The following is a 21,898-nucleotide window of genomic DNA, read 5'->3' as shown; positions in this document are numbered from 1 at the left end:
ATGAGACAGAATAGATTAACTTGACAAAAAAATATCTAAATATATAGCTAGGCCAATACCCAACAAAGGGTGATATCAGAAATAGTCCCATAATCAGATATAAAAATAGTATAGGCCAGTCATCACTATTAATATACACATACACAAGCAAGATAAGAATTATATCCTTATGCTGGATACACAGGTAAAAATCACCACTATTTGTGTATATCTAGTATAATCACCTTATACTGTATGCAGTAATCACTTAAATCTGCATACAGATTTAAGTAATCACCTTAAATCTATATGCAGGTCAAGAAACAAGAGTGGGAACTGGACATGGAACAACAGACTGGTTCCAAATCAGAAAAGGAGTACGTCAAGGTTGTATACTGTCACCCTGCTTATTTAAGATATGCAGAGTACATCATGTGAAATGCCGGGTTGGATGAAGCTGGAATCAAGATTGCTGGGAGAAATATCAATAACATCAGATATACAGATGACGCCACCCTTATGGCAGAAAGCGAAGAAGGACTAAAGAGCCTCTTGATGACGGCCAAAGAGAAGAGAGAAAAAGTTGGCATAGAAATCAACATTCAGAAAACTAAGATCATGGCATACAGTCCCATCACTTCATGGCAAATAGAAGGGGAAACAATGGAAACAGTGACAGACTTTATTTTGGGGGGCTCCAAAATCACTGCAGATGGTGGAAAGTTAAAAATTACCTTAATATGGTCATATCAGAAATTATAAAAGATGAAGCTCTTTCAACTATCACATATTTAAATAGTAAAGTATAAGTTCAAATAGCATATCCAATAGCAAGTAATAAAAAGTTAGAAGAACACTAAATTATAACTGCTAAGTGATTCTTAAGGAAATTTATGTTTGTAGTATATATTTAGCTAAATAATTTTTTCAAAAGAAATCCTGTAAAAGATTTTCAAACTAAACATCACCTTCATTAGAAAAATCAAAAATACATTTTGAAACAATATAATATGATCAAAGTTTCTACAGTCTTCTAAATTTTGAGGAAGTCCAAAACGGACAAAAAAGTTATCAAAGAAATTACATTTTATCTAGGAAATGAAAAATTTTAACAAATTAAATTATCTGATAACAACAACTGAGCTACTAAAACACAAAAGAAAAGCCTAGGAAGACACATTCAGTCAATAAACACATAAGGTTCACTGAAGGCACAAAAGTCATTGACTTAGAAAAAAATTCTTCATTCTATTCTAGACTCCAACCCAAGTATGTCACCTATTACACAGTTATCCTTTTCCTAAAATTAACAGAAAAGGAAAACACACAAACACATAAAATAAACAGTATCTCCATAAGAAAACAACTTCTTTAGGAAAGCACACAGATCTGCTACGATACTAAAAGTAAGATGTAGTCAAGGGATATTTTCAATGGAGAATTTCAAATTAAACCACTTTTTCTACTGCCACTTATAGTCAAATATAATTCACAACTATTAATAAATTATATAACTCAAATAACAGACTTATTCCAAAGAAAATAACATATGACTAAATCTGCAAGGAAAAACAAATACAGAAAATCTAAATACTGAATCTGTAAAACAATTTTGACATGAAGGTTTCTATTGTTTTCATAGAAAAAAAAATAGTTTAAAAAAACCAAACCTGCCATATTCGTGTAAGTCCATGTTCTAATTTCTTTTTTATGTAGCCACGATCAAAATTTGTTTCTTCAGCACCCATCATATTACTCCCTTCTGAAAATAAAAGATCATATACATTTTTAAACTTGCTTCATATTTTGTTCTCAAAAAAAAATTTGAACTCTAATATACTGTAAGCATATGTAAAATACATAAAATATTCTCAATATTTACATAATCAAAACAATGTCAAAAATAAGAACTGGGATTAAATGCATTTGATAAGACAAACTCAAGACTGTGAAATGTTAAGTATTATACTTTACACCTAAGACTACTCAAGTCATGTGTGACTGGAGCTGGGATTCCAACTTGGGCAGTGTAATCCCAGAAATCAGGTTCTTAATGACCCGTATACTGCCTGCTGCCAGAGCATTACAGGACTGATCAACCGAATTATCAACTAATACACATGTTAACAAGAGTATGGAGTGCAAAACTGCTCATGCAGTGAGGCAATGATGTATACAATTTCTATTTTTCATGATCCAGAATACTTTTATCCATTCCAGGTAAGTAATCTAAAAATGTCCACTTCAAGAGGTTAAGATCAACGACCGGCCTCAAAAATAATTCTCTCCCTAAAAGCAACTGAAAAATACATAAAAACATTGTATTTAAAAAATTATGCCTCTGTGCAAATAAATCATCTCAGGCTAGCAGGGTGTCCGCCCACTGGAAATCAGCAAAAGGCCCTTTCATATCCAGGCCCTGGACACATGCCTTTGTTGTTTAGTTGCTCAGTCATGCCGGACTTTTTCTTAAATAATAGACTAGAAAAGGGAAAAAGATGCTGAGATGTCTAAACAGTTACCACATCTAGAAAAAAATTAAGGTTGCCAAAACAGCATAAACTTTGTGGGGGGAAAAAAAATTCCCTAAGCTCACAAACTCCCTAAATAAAATGAAATTAGAAAAAAAAAAAAGGCCTATAGACATTTCATTATTATTATAATTACCTCTCTAGATTCATTTCTTTTGATGATATTAATAACAACTAGTGTTAGCACTTTTTACATTGTCTCTAAACTTTATAGAGATCCTACAGGTAAATGTGTTACTATCTGATGAAACTTTTTGTTTGTTCTGTTTATTCTTAACCTACCATTTTAAGGAGCAGACTGGAGCCTGGAGAGGACAAAAGCGACTTCTTCACATTCTCACCTTTGGTAAATGGCAATCGAAATTTGAAGCCAGGTATGCCCACACTTGCAGATGCAGTAGAGGAGGTGGGTAAAATGTCTGGTCTAGGATCCTGACTCAGTGCTCTCCTCTTTTTTCTACCTTCTCCCTTCTCTTTCTTTCTTTAAACCTCGTCCTCCCCAATAATATTTCTAAAAGAAGGGAAATCCTTCCATAGAATTTATCTTTCTTATTTTTTGCTACCTGTATTTATGAGCTTCTTACAAGTCAAGATTAATATTAAATATACATCTTCTATACTACCAAAATCCTACATTTCATCAAACAGTAAGATTTAAGCATTCCTTCACAATCACAAAAACCAGTGCTTCAGAAATTAGAGGTTACTAAAATAACTTGATTAACTAGCTATACTAAACTGTATGTAATACAAAAAAATATGTATTGTATAATTTATTTTGCCCATACTAAATACTGATACACTCTTTTAAAAGTACTCTGAATACTTAATCTTAGCTATTGTTCAAGGATAATCACTTAAGATATATAATTATATTATGAAGTAATGCTTAGTTAATACAATTTCTCAAAGATGTGCTCTTTATGAGTATACGATAGACATTTAAAGTGTATTTCTCTTTCAAAGATAGTATTTAAAACATCTTTTTTAAAATTTAATGTCCCACTATTTTCAAGGAGAAAAGCATCAGTATAATTACTAATTCTTAGAACCTAGCTTTATTAGTACAATTTGAAAATTAGCAAAAAAAGACTTAATAAAAAAATTGGCATTAATTTTATTGCAAATTTGGACAGACTAATGTCTATCTTAATTTTTGGGTTTTTTTTAAAGCGTTCTCTTAATAATTTAGTGCTGAGACCATGACCACGTTTTCCTGAAAATTGGTAATACCTATCACATAGGAAGTTCTTCAGCCTGGTAAATCCCCAAAGGTGATGGAGTTTTTACAGTAGCTGAACTGCTTTCTCTGCGCAACATCTAACCCGTTTCACCCATTCAGGTCGTCACGGTCCCTGAAATTCTAAAAGTACAGCTACCCTTTTCTTTCTCCTTACTCCAGAAATATGGCATATTTATAATTCAGTTTTTATAATAAAATCAAAATTATTTCCTACCAGAAGCAGAAGTAGTATCCTCATTGTCATGCTTTTCATGCCATTCCATAGTCCTGTAATAGCTGAGCATGACTTCCCACAGTGCTTTGCACAGGTCAGCAAGGCATGGGATATAGCTGTCTGGTGTAACATGCTGAAGGAAATGACGAGAGCCAACTTTCAAATGATCGTTTACTTTAACACAAAGTTAATCGAAATAAAATGCTATGGTGTCAATCAAATGCAATAAAGAATTAGATAAGAAAATTTCTTCCACTGATACATCTAAAAAGAAAGCCCAACGGCAAGAAAATTGTGTTCTTATTTCAACATGGAACAAATAGTAATTTGTTCAACATGTTCCATGTTTCAATGTGGAACAAATAGTAATTTCTCTCCATAATGATTTCCCCCTCCTCTAAATTCCCCAGTTAGTAAAACACTAAGCAATTAATAAAAATACTAACTTGTATGAGTAAGTAAGCACACTTTTAGTAATTAACAGTAACAATTACAATTAGTAATTCCTACTTCAACATGGCTTTTTAGTATTCATTAGTAGTATCAATTCTCATACTATGAATCCATATACTACTGAACTGGTAAGTGTTATGAATAAGAGTGCAAATTTCCCCAAATATATGTTTTCAAAGCTATGTTCTTAGCATACAAACGCAGCTTTATTCTCATTCTTAGACCCAAGTTACAACTCGCAAAAAGGTGGTCGTACTTTACAAGACAATCATTTACGTAAATTAAGTTAGCACCTTTGACAATTTGTAAATTCTTTAAATTACAGAGATATAGCCATTTCATATTTGACAATAATATTTTAAAATATGTTGCATATGGCTATGAAAAAGTATGTGGTCCCAAATCTTCTCCCTAATGAAAATGTGTGGATTTTTCTCCCTCCATCCTTAGTAAAAAACTAGCAGTTGTCATTCTGCTCTTTTTATTTCATAGGTAGGGTAATGCCTCAATTCTATTTAGCAGGTTTTCTGTCTGTCACAATGGAGCATTTGCTCCATCATTTGTATTTCCCCTTGACCCAGCAATTCCACTTCTAGGAATTTATACAGAAGGTGTACTTCAAACAATGTGAAAATACATATGCACAGGTTGTTTGCTAAAGGATAATCTGTAACTGCAAAATACTGGAATCTATCTAAACGTCCAAACACAGGAGATCCGTTGAATAAACTATCTTTACACACACAAAAGAGCACTGTGAAAAATAATAAGCATACACTTTAAAAAAAAGTTTAATAAAAAATATTCCCTTTCATATGATATGTATACATGTGAGAAAGGGAAACATTTTTATTATATATATGTATGTTATAATAAATAGAAAAAATTAATGCATATATCTGCCTATCATCAGAAGAATAAACATAGTGAATATAAAGAAGAAAACACTGAAATTAGCTACCTGTAAGAGGTGGCATGGGGGATGAGACAAGGAACACAGGAGGGAACGAAATTAGGATAGCTATCCAGATTTACACATGGCTTGCAGAGATTAACACAAATATTTTTGCACACTTACGCCATAATTTGGGGTAATTTTTTATGTTGACTTTCCCTGTTTACTTTTATAATTACTACTTTTACAGTGAACCAGTCTTGCATTTTTCCTTGGTTTACTTTTACCACATCACTACAATTGACTTCTCTCTCATACCACAGACATGTAACTAAAATTAATACTGATGTATGAGTTCAGAAAAGAGCTGAAAGCAGAGGACAAAGAAAAGGCAAAGATCACAAAAAGGTCTGAACTGCAGCTTAACAACCATTCACTTGAATAAAGGTATTCTTCTACAAACTTTAATAAACTCAACTTTGTGTAAGTTTGCGTTTATACTATGCAAATAAATTTGATCTAATTATATCCCAACATATCTTTCTGATAAAGGAAAGCAGTGCTAGTCTGTTTTTTCCAAAGCAAAAGTATGACTATACAAATAATGGTGCTATAGTCCACCAATTACCTTTTATTATAATTGTCACAGTTTAACAAATCAGAAAATTGAAACTTGGAGCTACTACCGTCTGTTCTCCATTAGATCACTGTCTGGATACATTAGTTTCCTATTTGTTCAAAAAAAAGGAGGTTCTTTACTGTTACCTCTTGATGATTTGCTAAAACTTAATGGGTTTGGATGAGATTATACACACAGAAATGTTTATGTGAAATGTTTTTCAGAAGAAGTTGAAATTATTTAGTGAAACTACAGAAGCTTTTTCTCACCTAACTTATTCAAGTGTAAAGAATTCACAGATCTAGCCAAAGCCCACACCTGAAAGTTGCCCAAACTTATCTTCAAAAATGTCATATGTACAAACATAAGACTGTGATGTACTGAGCAAGATGCTTCTGACCTAAATTTATATTCTAAAATAGAAACAAATGTATAGATTCATCATACTAAATAGACAGCAAACAGTTTAAGAAAAAAGACAAGATGCAACGGAAATATATTGTTTTTAACAGACTTAAGCTGAAAAGTGTTCATCTCTGTACTTGGAAGCCCATGCTGGCTAGAAGTCATTTCATTTTAAAATTGGACTCCAGAAACCACTTTCCACTATACTGCGCAATCAACCAGGGTCAACTCTCATAGCAACAAATGCTTTTGATGCTTTTAACACATCACTACTAAAATCATTCACAACTGATGCTTTCCAACTGATTTACAAAATCACCAACAAATTTCAAATAGAGAATCTTATTTCAGACATGTGTGAACCATGACTATAATGAGAGAATCAAAAAAACCAACAAATATGCAGATAATTGTACAAGAGAAGGCAATGGCACCCCACTCCAGTACTCTTGCCTGGAGAATCCCATGGACGGAGGAGCCTGGTGGGCTGCAGTCCATGGGGTCGCGAAGAGTCAGATATGACTGAGCGACTTCACTTTCACTTTTCACTTTCACGCATTGGAGAAGGGAATGGCAACCCACTCCAGTGTTCTTGCCTGGAGAAATCCCAGGGACGGGGAGCTTGGTGGACTGCCGTCTGTGAGGTCGCACCGAGTCGGACACGACTGAAGCGACTTGGCAGCAGCAGCAGTACAAGTAAGCAGTAAATAAAAGGCAGGCCGAGAAGAGAATCTGGGTTTCTGAATTACTACTTCCGCTCAGACATCAATTCTTCTTCACACCAGCAGAGCGTAACAGAAAGAGGACTAGACAAGGAATGGGAAGCCCTGGGTCCCAACCAGCACCAGTTTCACAACTTAACCAGTCACACGCCCTTAGACAGTAAACCACTCTGGATAGCTCACACTCACATTCCACAAACCAATGTTAGAGATTCTCAGTTCTGCTACTCCATCAATGGTTTAACCCATTCACTGATTACCAAATACCCAGCACTGCAACTCAGTTCAAGTTCCAAGTAATGGGTGATTCGTTCAGCATAAAATCAGGTGCACCAGGTCAGAGCAGGGCCATACAACAGTATCAGTCCAGTGCTCCTATCGCGTATCAATAATAGCAACAAAAGCCTTGAATTAATCAATCTAGAAAACATTCGCACAGTGAGACACCCCAAAGAATGAAACAGCATGTCTGAAAATCTTGTAAGTAGAGGAAATAGAAATTTACTTATCAAACATTTTTCTGTGTTCCAGAGCAACTTTCCACTGCCATTCTAAAGCTATGAGTACTAATCTATTCAGGGAAGGTTGACAGGTGAGAAAGGGAAAAAGGTATAGTATTTTAGAACCATCTCAAAAACCATGCAGAAAAGGAGGAATATTTTAAGTAACCTTAATTTTGTCTGCAACTCATAAACTCCATACAAACAACATACACACCTAGTAACCAGTGATCACAAGAAACAAACATCCTATGGGCAGGATTTGGAGAAGACTCACAAATCCAGATGTTATAACGCAAGAAAGCTCAACACAGCATTATTACGAAGCTTCACTATTCAAACGTCAAAATTCGTTTTTTTTTTTTCAGCCAAATTCCTGTTGACTATCTATTTTACATGTGGTAATGTAAGTTTCCATATTACTCTTTTCATACATCTCACCCTCTCCTCCCCTCTCCCCATGTCCATATGTCTATTCTCGACGTCTGTTTCTCTATTGTTGCCCTATAAATAAATCCTTCAGTACCATTTTTCTAGATTCCGTATACATGCATTAGGATATGGTATTTATCTTTCTCTTTCTGACTTACTTCACTCTGTATAATAGGTTCTAGGTTCATCCACTTCATTATAACTGACTCAAAGGCGTTCCTTTTTATGGCTGACTCATATTCCATTGTGTGTATGTACCACAGCTTCTTTATCCATTCATCTGTCAATGAACATCTAGGTTGCTTCCATGTTCTAGCTATTGTAAATAGTGCTACAATGAACAATGAGATACATACGTCTCTTTCAATTTTGGTTTCCTCAGGGTATATGCCTAGGAGTGGGACTGCTGGGTCATATGGTGGTTTTACTCCTAGTTTTATAAGGAATCTCCATACTGTCTTCCATAGTGGCTATATCAATTCACATTCCCACCAACAGTGCAAGAGCGTTCCCTTTTCTTCACACCCTCTCCAGCATTTACTGTTTGTAGACTTTTTGATGAGGGCCATTCTGGCTGGTCTGAGGTGATATCTCACTGTAGTTTTGATTTACATTTCTCCAATAATGAGCAATGTTGGGCATCTTTTCATGTGTTTGTTAGACATCTGTATGTCTTCTTTGGAGAAATGTCTGTTTAGGTCTTTTCCCCACTTTTTGATTGGGTTGTACGAGCTGCTTGTATATTTTGGAAATTAATCCTTTATCAGTTGTTTCATTTGCTATTATTTTCTCCCATTCTGAGGATTGTCTTTTCACCTTGCTTATAGTTTCCTTTGCTGTGCAAAAGCTTTTAAGTTTAATCAGGTCCCACTTGTTTTCTTTTGTTTTTATTTCCACTACTCTAGGAGGTGGGTCATAGAGGATCTTGCTTTGATTTATGTCATTGAGTGTTCTGCCTATGTTTTCCTCTAAGAGTTTTATAGTTTCTGGTCTTATATTTAGGTCTTTAATCCATTTTGAGTTTATCTTTGTGAAAATTCATTATTTAATCAAGTCTTGATGAACACTTTGACAGAATCCACAGATCTGATTTCTAATCTTATCACTATTAGTTAAGAATAAAACTTTGTACCTTCCATCTCTACTATTAACCATCCCAACCAATCTACCTGGTCAAAGTTAAAATGACGAAATTAGCTTGTTAAAAGCAGCAACATCTCAGCCTTACCTATAAGCAATAATTTAGTAAGAACTGAGACATCATTTTCATAGAACAGAGAAAAGCCAGAATGAATACATGCAGCCTTTTCACACCTGAACCACACAATGAAAAAAATTTCACCTTTGAAACTTGCTTCAGTGCCAAGTGGTAAATATGAAAAAAAAAGGGGCCACTAAATTTAGTCTTTTGATTCTTATTAATTTACTTTTTACCCACCAGAATTCTCTATTACAAGTTACCAACAAAAATTTCAGCAAGATGATCTTTTATGTTAAAAAAGCACAACAAAAATTCTTAGGAGCATCCTTGAACTATTACCATGTTCTTGTTTCACTCTGACTTAGCACTCTAATCACATCCCGCCAAACAGAAAGGGAGCAGATGTTGTGGCATCCGCCCAGAGATTTAAAACTCCTAGCACTGCCATCCCCACCCTCATCCAAACACACAAACACACTCAGAAATGATTTCAAAGGGCAGTGGAGGCTTATCGGCATCTCTAGACAAATGCTGTTAGCACAGGGAACTCACATCACCAGAAGCTGCTGGAGAAGACTGACTACGTAGCTGAGAGGGTTCTGGGAACATGTTGGAGATCAAAACAGCACTCAGCTCCGGGGAACTAAAAACATCTCTGGGGAGGCTGAACTAAATAAGTGGCTGGGCCAAGCAATTTTAAAGATTTTCCCAACCACTGAGTACTTCTGTTAGGACTACCCTGTACAAAACATGAATATTTTAAGTCCTTTCGAATCACTGGACACCAGAGCAGTGCTCTGTATAGTGGACTGGATGACATGTGTTTGGGCCTGGGGCCCAAATTTGTGACTTACTCAGCCATGCATAACTCCAACACATCATTTCATGTATCCAAACCCCAAGGGATAAAGCAAATAACGTAGAGTTTCTCTGAAGCTTTAAAGACTATGATTCTCCATAGATAAAACATGCATATGCTATAGCAAGACTTTCCTTACACTGAACCAGATTCATTCATGATTTCAACACACAAACATATCATGGTAAAAAATTAGTCATTATCTTCTAGGCATTTCATCATTAATACTAAATATGTATGTACACATGAAGACATATGTAACATGTACGGTATAAACGATACCAACTTGGAACTAAGTAACTAGCACCCTCTAAATAGTGAAATACACAGAAGGAATTCCTTTACTACCATCCTCAAGTTTGCCTGATGTGGTGTTATGTGCTCAGTTGTGTCCGGCTCTTTGCAACCCCAGGGACTGTAGCCCACCAGGCTCCTCTGTCCATGGGATTTCCCAGGCAAGAATACCAGAGTAGGGTGCCATTACCTACTCCAGGGGATCTTCTGGAACCAGGGATCGAATCCGTGTCTCTTATGTCTGCTGCACTGACAAGGGGGTTCTTTACCACCTACAACCCCTGGGAAGCTCCAGGTTTGGGTAATTGCTGCTAAGTGGCCTTCATCAAATGCAAAGCTTAATACTGCAAAACAAGCAAAGCTTGAAGAATCAGAATATACAATTTACCTTTCAAAATTTCAAATGATGAAGTGCTGTGAACTCCCATGCTAAGATCATCACCCTAAATGGGCAGTATTTAAAAATAAGAACTTGGCAGGTTTCAAGAATGGCTTTTACCAGTAAATGACTGTTTCGGCTGGCAGCTGTGTACCACACCTTGCAAACAGGTTGGCTTGGGGCCTTTCCTGGTGGTCCAGAGGTTAAGAATCTGCTGTGCAATGCAGGGGACACGGGTTTGATCCCTGGTCAGGGAATTAAGATACCACATGCCATGGGGCAACTGCACCCACACACCACAACTGAGATCTCATGCAGCCAAATAAATAAAGATAAATATTAGAAAAAATAGGTTGGCTCTTTAATATTTACCCCCATCCTTACCCCCAAAAGATCACCCAGCAGTCTAAACTACATTGGTAGTTTTAAGTGTCTGTAGTCTTGGGCAGCTAAGAGAGGCCTCAGTACACCTGCGTCCATTTCAAGTGAGCAGAAAACACCTTCATTTCCAGGCGAGGGGGAGAAAGGTGGCTACGCAAACAACATCATGCTCTCTACAGGCACTCATTAACCCCAGGGTAGCAGAGAAACCAAATCACTGTATCTAGTGTAATCCTGTTAAACCAACCAGACAGCCTACTGCTCCGTTCCTCTGCCCACGCTCTCCTTTCAGGCCACTGCACAGAATATTGCCTCTGTATCTCTGGACCCGGCCACATACATTGTGCTTGCTGAAATCCAAACCCACTCACAAGTCATAGCCTGCTTTTTTGTCTCCTTCAACCCTTAAAGAATTCTGTTGATCCCAACTGACATGTGTATATGTTGTTGGAACTTTTCTTATCTACCTTTGATCATAATGAATACAACCATCCTAGGTAACAAACTCCTTATAAGCTTATTGCCCCTTGCTGAGCCGAACTGATGACTTGATGAACAAAAACTGGGTAATGACAAGGGAGGGTTTCCCTGGTGGATCAGCAATAAAGAATGTACTTGCCAATGCAGGAAACATGGGTTCAGTCCCTGGGTTGGAAAGATCCCCTGGAGAAGGAAATGGCAACCCACTCCGATATTCTTGCCTGGGAAATCCCATGGACAGAGGGGCCTGTGGGCCATGGTCCATGGGGTTGCAATGTGTCAGACATGACTTCGTGACTAAACCACCACCAACGACAAGGGAACTGGTTTATACTAAGAATGCTAAGACAGCGGAATCTTGCATCTTCTACTAGCACCCACAAAACAATTAACAGACTACCTTGTTAGTCTGCAAGTAGGATAAAATTTCAATCTTTCACAGTTCCTGACAGTCCAAAGAGGAAATGGTGGGGAAAAAGGAAGAGATGGATAAACTTCCTTTACTTATCTTTTGGTCATTAAGTTTTAAATATTTAAAATTACCAAAATTTATTTTTTATTTTACCTTAAATATTTAGAAACCAATATATAATTCATATAAAAAAACTGACTGGGTGCTACATACACTTGATATGAATAAATCTGACAGCTGAATTCTTGGAGTATTTTAAAGCTAATCTGATAAAGCACTCAAGTAAATAGTAGTATTCCTCTAACTGGAAAGGTTTCTCTAGTAAGAAAGGAAAGGTTCACTCATTTATCCAACCAAATCAACCAAATTAACCTCAACAATCAAGGAAATGCCCCCGTTTAATTTCCTTCAGATCCTAAATATGCCTGAGTGAAAAACAACATAAACTGCTATTGATATGCTATCTTCTGGTATTTGACAATTAAGCTATTAAATATAAAATACGCAGCACTCACATACACAGGGGAAAGGGTAAGAGCAAACACTACTGATGAGAAGCCTAAGCTGAAACATGCTTTCTGCAAGGCAATTTTGGAAATATAAACCAAAGTTTTAAAAATGCAAAGCCTTTGACAATGCAATTTTGTTCTTCATCCTTTATCCTAAAGAAATAATGATCTATGCAAAGATTTAGCTTTAAATATATTTACTACAGTGCTGTTCATCATGATAAAAGCTGGAAATAATATAAATATTGAAGAATAAGAAACTGGTTAATTAATCCACAGGATCTCTTACATTGAAGTCCTGTCAAGCCCTAAAAGGTATGTGAGTAGCATACTTACTCAAACAGAAAATTGTTGATAACATAGCAAGTGGGAAAAAAATGTTATAAATCTGCATGTACAGCATAATCCTACTTTAAAAAGCTATTTGCTTATATAATATACATTAAAAGAACCAGCTTTGCATGCAGAAATACTCATTTTTACTTTCCGTTTTCACTTTTCTGTACTTGCCAACAGTCAATATGATGGTAATTCCTAGCAGCTTATCATTACAATTCAGTACCAAAAGGTATTTATTACTTCCGAGAATGAAAATTTTAAAACCTAGAAGAATGGAACATTGGACGAGCCTTTTGTTGGTCTTTCTATAAAGTATGCACCTGAAGGAACTTGTAAAAGTATACAAGTATCCCTACTATCCAGCACAGGAATTCTACTCAGTGCTATGTGGCAGCCTGGATGGGAGGGGAGTCTGGGGGAGAATGGACACGTGTGTATGTGTGGCTGAGTCCCTTTGCTGTTCAGCTGGAACTATCACAACATTGTTAACTGGCTGCACCTCAATATAAAATAAAAAGTTGTTTTAAAAGTACATGGCACTGAGAAAGCACTCAATGTTGGTCTTTTTCCCCTCAATCAAATCCAAAGCCTGATTAAGTCAACACTACACAAGTTAGAGACAATGAGTTCAATCCAACATACTAAACATTTACTAAACACCTCCAATGTGCCAGATAGTGAAAATAAATACTGAAATTATTTCAGAAAGCTTTTTCTAAAAGAAACACTACATTTCCCCCCAAAGTATTATTACATTGCCAAGTTCATTTCAAAAACAGAACTCAAAACTCAATAAAATCATTTGGAAATGAACAATTAAAAAAAAGGCTGAGAAAATGCAGCCAGCTTAGCCAGCTCTATAAAATTAATCAGTAACACCTTAATTAATATCTTGAAATAAGTTCCCCACGGAAACTCATGAGTCTGCCAAAATAAAAATGTTTTAACAACACTTAAAAAAAGACAAAAAACTGATGCATACTTCATAAACTTTCAAAAAATCTACACAGGGTTTCCCTACAAAGTCATGAAATAGCTTCTTCCACTTGATATTTTTAAATCTCTCCACAAACTGGTGTAAACATGCAAGATACATCAACACACTGATAAATGTAATCACAAAAAGGCTTTTTAATCAAATAAATTGACTACTATCCCCTTTACGTTGGCCCTTGCCAGAAATGAATGTGATGCAATTCTCATTTCAAACTTTTCCTTATAAGTAGTACTTCATCATCTGTGCTGCAAGATTATGTACATATTTTTTAAAAGAGCCAAAATTACTGATTTAAAACTCTTAAGTCGAGACATTCAAGATAAATAGCAAAACAAGACTGAAAGATAAACTATACAAAGAAAAACTGTACTTTTAGTCATTTAGAAAACACAGTTTAGTAAAGAAAGTACCTTCAACTGCAAAATGACTTCAAAAAGTTCAAAGTCAACTCACTTTTAAACATAGAGCAATGGTAACAGGACACACAGGGCAGACACTTCCTAACGGGACAGTATGCTGCTGCCCTTAAGAATGCTGAAGATCTCTGCTTACCAAAGAAAATAAAAACAGAACATGAATTTTGCCCCAGGCTTCTTTGTAAAGGAATATCCAAAAAGAAAAAAAAAAGTTCAATTCCATTCTAGCCCATTTCAGTAATAGAAAGACATCTGTGAGTGGTTTAAAATAACACTGTGAATGAGCACAAGCAAATGATTCTCTCTTCATCTCTCATCTTTTTCCATTTAAAGGAAACAAAATGGTTCCCTGTTTACAGGAACTCTATCCCTCTCTCAACTCAATCAGTGTACCATTTTTTATTTTTTTACTCTTATATTTAAATATTTATCTACTAGTAAAGGCTTCCTTGAAAATACTGCTGCTCTGCAGAGAAAACCAACCACTGCCCAAATGCCTGGGCCCCTCCCCCTCATTTCCAAACTCTCCCTGTGGACACCCGGCATGCGTGCCCTGAGGGCTCTGCGGCTTCCTTCCTAGCTGAGCGCTCCTTGCCAGGTATCCTCCTGAGCTGGCATATCCTCAGTAATTAGGGTCAGCTCATTTTAATCGGGGCAAAAATGATGCCCGAGTGCCATATATGGAAAAATTAAGAACCACACATTCTAATATAAGGCTCCTTCACAAATCCCCTCCCTTGCCTGAGTTATGCCATTCGAGGTCATTGATATGTGTTCTCACCAGGAAAACATATTTAAGTTTCATCAGCTTACTGAACTTCTAAGAGTTCCTTCTATTTTTCCTCTCCTGAGTTAACCACTTTTATTTATATAACTAGAAGTACACATCTTTCCACCAAACTAAATAAATAAACCTGATATGGATAATTTCTTCCTAACTTACCTGGGCTAAACAGGTCCAATATCATTCAATATTATAGAAAAAATTAAAACTTAGGCTTATAAGAGATGTTCACATTCCTGTCTGCCTACAACAACACTGACTTACATACTTGCAAGAGGCCTTAGGTAATTTCTAAACTTCCTTAATTTTTTATCAAGAATAGTGCCAAAGAAAGTGGGCCACTTTAAAAGGCATCATATTCTTCATGTCATTATTCAGGTCTTCTATGTCTGTTCTTTCAACATTAAAGACCCTATCATACCTAATTCTGTTAAATCTGTTCCTCAAAAGAAATGCCTCCATGAATGCATTGTTAACATTCAATACTATTCTCACCACTTTACACCTAAAACTACTTCAACTAATGCTCTTAGCACAGTTTGAGTATAAATCAGAAATGTACAACTATGTTAGATGAGTAATAATATACATACCTGCCGTTCTCTGTGTGTGTGTGGGTGTAGGGCGGCTGTTTTCTATGACTGAGCACTAACGGACCAGTAAAGCAGTTGTTCCCCTAATTTAATTATATATATATACCTACTATCACACAAATATGGATAACTTTATAAAGAAGTACCAAATGTTTCTGGAGTAATTTTAATAAGCACTTACTTGAGATGAAATCAAGAAAGATAAGCCCTTTGTTATCTGATAATTTAAATATACACAGACACCTCAAAAGGTTATTTTATAGCCTTTTAGGAAAAAGCAAAAGAAATTATTTTTAAAAAGCTGTGGTAAACATCTTAAGAACAAATTTTTTGTTCATAAAAATGTATAAGCTAAATACAGCTTTCACCTTTGTGTTATATAAAAGCATAGAGGACTTTTAATGGCATATAAAAGTTTAATAGTAACAAAATACACTACAGGCATACAGACATACCAGATTTAACCAAAGTAAAAAAGACTGAAGAACAAAAGTCTGATTTGTTTAAAAATATTTACTTTAAGTTTTTAAAGTTATTTTCTGCTTTAACAGAAAAATCACTAACTTGCAATAAATTGCTTTACCACTTAAGCCAATTATTTGTAATAGCAACACTAACAGAATCAAACAGTAAAATTGACTTTTTGGATATTTAGTTTTAAAATGTATATTATCAACCTAAGAAAATAAATGATACATTTCAAAATCATTGAAAGTTATCAAACAATGGCTGTTCTTAAAACTGGGTATTTAAAATAGAACTATGCAACTATATTGCACACTTGATCATAAGATTTGTGAGATAGTGCCTGTGATTTATGAAGTGATTTTAAAAAGACATTTTAACCTATATTAACAAACATCCACTGTCCTTATTAACTTAATCCTTAATCATAATCACAACCTTCTGGAATATTTGTTGGCGCTTAAGTGAGAGTATTTCCCCAGTTACCAATGGACATATAACCTGAACTTTTGACAAAATCATTATGAACATTAACTTCACACTAACTCAATATATAGCTACTTCCTAAGAACTTTTGTTCTCTAGGGGACATTAGGGAAAAAACTCAAGAAATTCTCAGTCAGAGACATAAGATATTCTTGGGCTAGACTTAAAGAGACCAAGGTCAACAATGACTTGCATATTGTCAAGTCAAGAGGTCAGTTCTATGACCACTTATTCAGACTCTTTAGAAGCACCTGACATAGGTTTACAGCTGATCATCCCGTAAACACTTCCTTCTGTAAGCTGCGGTGACGACACAATTTCCTAGATGTCCTCCTCCCCCGCCAGCTGCTCCTTCTCCGGCTTTTCTACTGGGCCCTCTTCCCCACCCAATCTCTGAACGTCACAGGCCCAAGGCCCTCGTGTCTTTTTTCTCTCCACCCTTTTCCCCAATCTTCTTATTCAGTACCATGGCTTAAAATACATTAAATGCTGATGGTCCCCAGCCTATAACTTCAGTTCTGATCTTTTTACATTCAACTGCCTCAATAAGTCCACTTGAATGTTCAGTTCAGTTCAGTCGCTCAGTCGTGTCCAATTCTTTGCGACCCTATGTATCAAACAGAAATCATGATTTTCCACTGCAAACCTGGTTTCTTGTAAAGGCAAGAAACACCACCGTTCTCCTAGATGTTCATCATTCTCTTTTCCTCCCATATGTACATCAATCCACCAGAAGGAACAATGTGAAAATGGAACCCAACTCAGTTCACTTCCCACCTGTGGGTTATATTACCTGCAGATCTATGCTTCTTTAAGAATGAAAAAGAAGAACTGGTTACAGATGCTGACAGAAACAGCATTTATGTACCTGAAAAGACTGATTGAACATATATAAGGAAAATCAGCAAAGAAGACTGCTTAACAGCACGCTACATGCCACTGTAGAATAGAATCCACAGCCTGAGACAGGATGGTAAAAAGAGCTTTAAATGGGTAGAAAGTCCATTTAGAAGCAACTGTACTCCACAAATAGGTACCATCTCATCAACCTTTACTGTTTCTGTGACTGAATCTTCCAGTTTCTCTATGAGCAAAGGAGTAAAAAAAACTTTTGGCAAACATATTTGTTTTTATTTTAGTGACATCTTCTGATAGTAGGCTCTGGGAAAAATGGAATATGAATTTAAAAACTAAAAGAGATTCATATTAACAGTAATTAAGTTACAACATACCGTACAGAGATCCTTATATTGCAGCTTTTGGAATTTTGTATCTGTGTTTCCTGCACATAGCTCCACATAGCCAAGAACAACTTGAAACACGGTGTTATGAATGGCTTGGGTGAAGTGCATATGAAGTTGATCCATTGCTGTCTATGGAAATAAAGCACATTATCACCTATTACTAAAATAAATTACTAAAATAAAAAAACAGATTTGAAAAACATAGGAAACAATCTTTACCAATTTTACCTGTAGCACAAATAACTATTATTCACAGAATTATAAATGTTGATTATTTGCAGCTAACCCTTCAAACAACCACAACATGATACCACTACAGATAAACCTGAATCATAAACACTGCTCCATACTTAAGACTGGTACCCAGTTTGCCAAACATGTCATTCCTAATCACACCTTTGAATTCCCTCTGCCATCCTTTCATTTTCAGGATTCTCAGTGGTCACCTTCTCAGAGAAGCCTTTCCTGACTATCCCATACAAACCAGTACTTCGCATCACTCTGTACCTTTACACTGATTTTCTTTCTTTAATGTCTGTCTCCCAAACTAGAAGGTGAGATACACGAGGGGTTATATCCAGGTGCCTGGAGCAATGCACATAGTTGGCAACAATAAATATTTAATGAGAGAAAGAATTCATCTAATGGGGGAAATTAGAAGTTATAGTTGCTTAAAGACCTTTGAAAATACATATCCCTCAAAATTACCACATGTCTTCCTTCCTGTATTTTCCCTAGGTATATCTAAAGATATCAAAACTAATTAAGTACAATAAATAACCATATTTCTTTATTCACATTACACAATGTAAATAGCTTGGTAGTCTTACATTTCCTTTTAATAAGAGAGACTTACATTTTACGGGAAAAAAAAATTTACATCAATGTTTTGATGTTCTCAAGAAAAATGTATACTCCTATATGCAGAAGATGTAATTAACTTTCAAACTATGGCCTCCACTTCAGGCTTTTCAAGAAAGCCCCTGAGAAGTAAGAACAGATAAAGACATGCAATATGGGAATAGTGAGGACATTCTGGGGTAACAGAATCCTTTGAAAACTCTGATAAAAGAAACAGACCTGTTTTAAAACAAATGTACACAATACACAAAAGTTTACAGACCACTGTGAGGGAATCACGCTGGCCCATCTAGGAACCATGAGGTTCCAACCTTAAAAGGTCTTATTCAGGACCAAGAACTGCGGTAAAAGAGACTACACATCCTCACCCACTGAATTATAGTATATTTTTTTAAAAACCTACAGGAAATGATGAAAATATTAAACCTGAGACACACTTCATAGTTTAAAACAGACCTCAGTAATGTATTAATAACACTACCCACACTCTGAGCTTATGCGATCCTGTTACCATTGTTAACACATCATAAAAATTTACTTTCTTCAGTGAAACTTTTTAAGCATACGACATTAATAATATTCAAACTTAAGCAATCAGGAAGAGCAACAGATTATTGATTAAGAAAAAAAAAATCCTTTTAAAACTTACCTGTGTTTTTCCAAGAAGTCGATAAGCTTGTTGAACTTTGGTGTAGTGGTTAATATCAAAATTCTTGCAGATTTTGGACAGAGCAACATCCAACTGTTCCTATGTAATTAAAAGAGAAAGTGAGAGGTGGTTAAGGAATCATGTTTTCAAGGTAGTAAGAAAATATTAAGACTAATTCCTCACTTGTAATTAATACCTAAACACATTACTATCACACACGACTGAATAGTCAAGAACAAATTTAATTAAAAGCATAAGTTGGAATTTTTTTTTTGGCTGTACCACACTGCTTACAAGCTCTTAGTTCCCCAGCCAGGGATCAAACCCAGAACATGGCAATGAAAGCACCAAGTCCTAACCACCAGGGAATAAATTATAATTCTTATTACCAACTATACTCAAGTTTATTGAGATGTTATTAATATGTGAATTTTAAAAAAAAATTTTGCCGGGTATTTCTAGGGACACAAAATAATTATACTAGTCTCTAAAGGAATTCTAGGTTTATTTTTTACTTAGCTTTATGTTTCATCAAGCATCAACTAAAATCGTGTAATTATATGAACTGAGTTTGTAAGGGCTACTGAAAAATAAAACAACCCTTCTTAATCACTGAAAAGTAATTCTCAACAAAACTACATTGACTTAAAAGTATATACCTCAAGGTACTGCCTTTTTATATCTAAGTATATCCACTTTGTTTATGGGTTTCTATCTCAATGATTTCATTTTAATTATAAGAATGAAGAAAATAGTTTTCTAAAGAGAGTCTTCATTAAAATGTTCAGGTGACACCCCCCAAAAAAAGAAAGAAAGAAAAGAAAAAAATCAGGTGATTATTTACTTAAGGGACTTTCAAAATAATTCTATTTATGCTTACCAAATAAATTATCATTCTTACTATGGAAATAATTGCATTTATGATCAAAAACTACTTTCACAAAGGTCATTTGAAAGTCTAGCCTCAACCTTTCTAAGAACTCTCATCAGGAAAACAATAAAATAAAATCTCAGAAGAAACTAAATAATTCTTATTAAATGTATTTAAATGAACCCTCTGCTTTACAAAGATTGCTAAGGAAGACTTTATGCTCACAATGACATAGCTTTTCATTTCCAGTTTCTACACGTTTGAGGAATTGTATGAGATGTTATTATGAGGTTTATGAATTTAGGAGGGTTATCATCAATTAATAAAATTTAAAAAAAATCATTCTTAAACTCAGTAAGCTAAAAAGGAGAAATAGTTGATAATCAAAAAATAACTGATGCATGGTAAATATTCTGCCTATAGTTTATGTGAGAACACACCTATAACTAAGAGTTTAGGAATCTTTGTAGATATGGTAGTATTTTCAAATACTCTTTTCAGACCCTACAATTCCAAAAGTATCACTGAGAGAATGAGTAAATTAACATTAACTTGATCAAGTCTGTTAATATTAACAGACATTCCAAATGAAAAACACAAAGGGTAGTGATCTACAAACACTGGTAATAATATGGAAGTCAAAACGTAAGATACATCTATGCTATTCAAAAACCTCTGGAAAGAAAGTCGTTTACCTTAAGATACAATCCTTCTTACCTCGATTTGTTCTAAAGTATCTTGCAACTTTGAATTCAGTTCACTATTAAATAAAAACAGAATTAGGTGTGTCAATCTTTAAAAGAGACAAACTAGATGAATAAACACTTAAAATGACAAATCAATAGTATGAGCAGTTAAGTTGTGCTGATTCTATAGACAGTACGATAAGGCAAGAAAAATAAAGGAAAAAAATTAGAAAGGAAGAAATAAGAGTCATCACTAGCAGCAGCAGTATTGTGTGGACAGAAAATCCTGAAGACTTTATAGATAAAACTAAGAATTTAAGAATTAAATACTGATAGCAAGTTTTAAAGATAATATGTGTAATATAGATGAAAAGTAAAACAAAGATAAAACTAATCTCTATATATCAAAAACAAGGAATTAGACAATGAAATTTTTAAAGATATGCTTCAAAAAACCAAATACCTGGGAATAAATCAAATAAAGAATATACAATACAAAACAGAGCCAAAATAAAGAAGACAACTACACAGAGGTATACTATGTAAACAGACTAAAATCTTTAATATAACTGATACCAATTCTCACAAAAATGATATCTTAAAATAACGGATTTCTTATTAATATTAAGCCAGTAGGTTTTTTAATGGAGAAACTGACAAGCTGTTCTAAAATTTATGTGGAAACTCAAAGGGCTACGACTAGTCAAGAAAACCCTGAAGAACAATGCTGTAAAACATACTAAAATAGTTACTACAGTAGACTATATATATGTAGACTACATATATATGTAATATATAGGTAGTTATATATATATAACTTACTATAAAGTTACAGCAATAAGGCAGTGTGGCACTTATTATAAGAACACATTAACAGATCAACAGAACAGAATAAAAACAAAGGGTAAAAGCCTTAAATACTTGACAAAGAAGATATTCAACTGGCCAATAAACATAAATATGCACTCTTTCAGGCATTCAGGAAATGCAAATTAAAAC

The 21,898-nt window shown here is 34.9% G+C and overlaps 1 protein-coding gene across 1 annotated transcript in view; it reads right to left on the bottom strand.

Annotated features, from left to right (window-relative positions):
- Positions 1–21,898, bottom strand: part of VPS50 (VPS50 subunit of EARP/GARPII complex) — a 120,604-nt gene that overhangs the window by 56,989 nt on the left and 41,717 nt on the right. Inside the window, exons 10-14 of the mRNA XM_043462594.1 lie at positions 20,931–20,973; positions 19,343–19,441; positions 17,821–17,961; positions 3,968–4,100; positions 1,650–1,741 (exon numbers count right to left, since the gene is read on the bottom strand). Of these exons, the coding sequence (XP_043318529.1) occupies positions 1,650–1,741; positions 3,968–4,100; positions 17,821–17,961; positions 19,343–19,441; positions 20,931–20,973 (508 nt within the window). The remainder of the gene's footprint in view (positions 1–1,649; positions 1,742–3,967; positions 4,101–17,820; positions 17,962–19,342; positions 19,442–20,930; positions 20,974–21,898) is intronic.

This window comes from Cervus canadensis, chromosome 3 (genome assembly GCF_019320065.1).
Source record: "Cervus canadensis isolate Bull #8, Minnesota chromosome 3, ASM1932006v1, whole genome shotgun sequence".
In the NCBI taxonomy this organism is placed as follows: domain Eukaryota; kingdom Metazoa; phylum Chordata; class Mammalia; order Artiodactyla; family Cervidae; genus Cervus; species Cervus canadensis.
The sequence above is the reverse complement of the archived record's forward strand: the minus strand, read 5'-3'. Positions and strand labels throughout refer to the sequence as shown.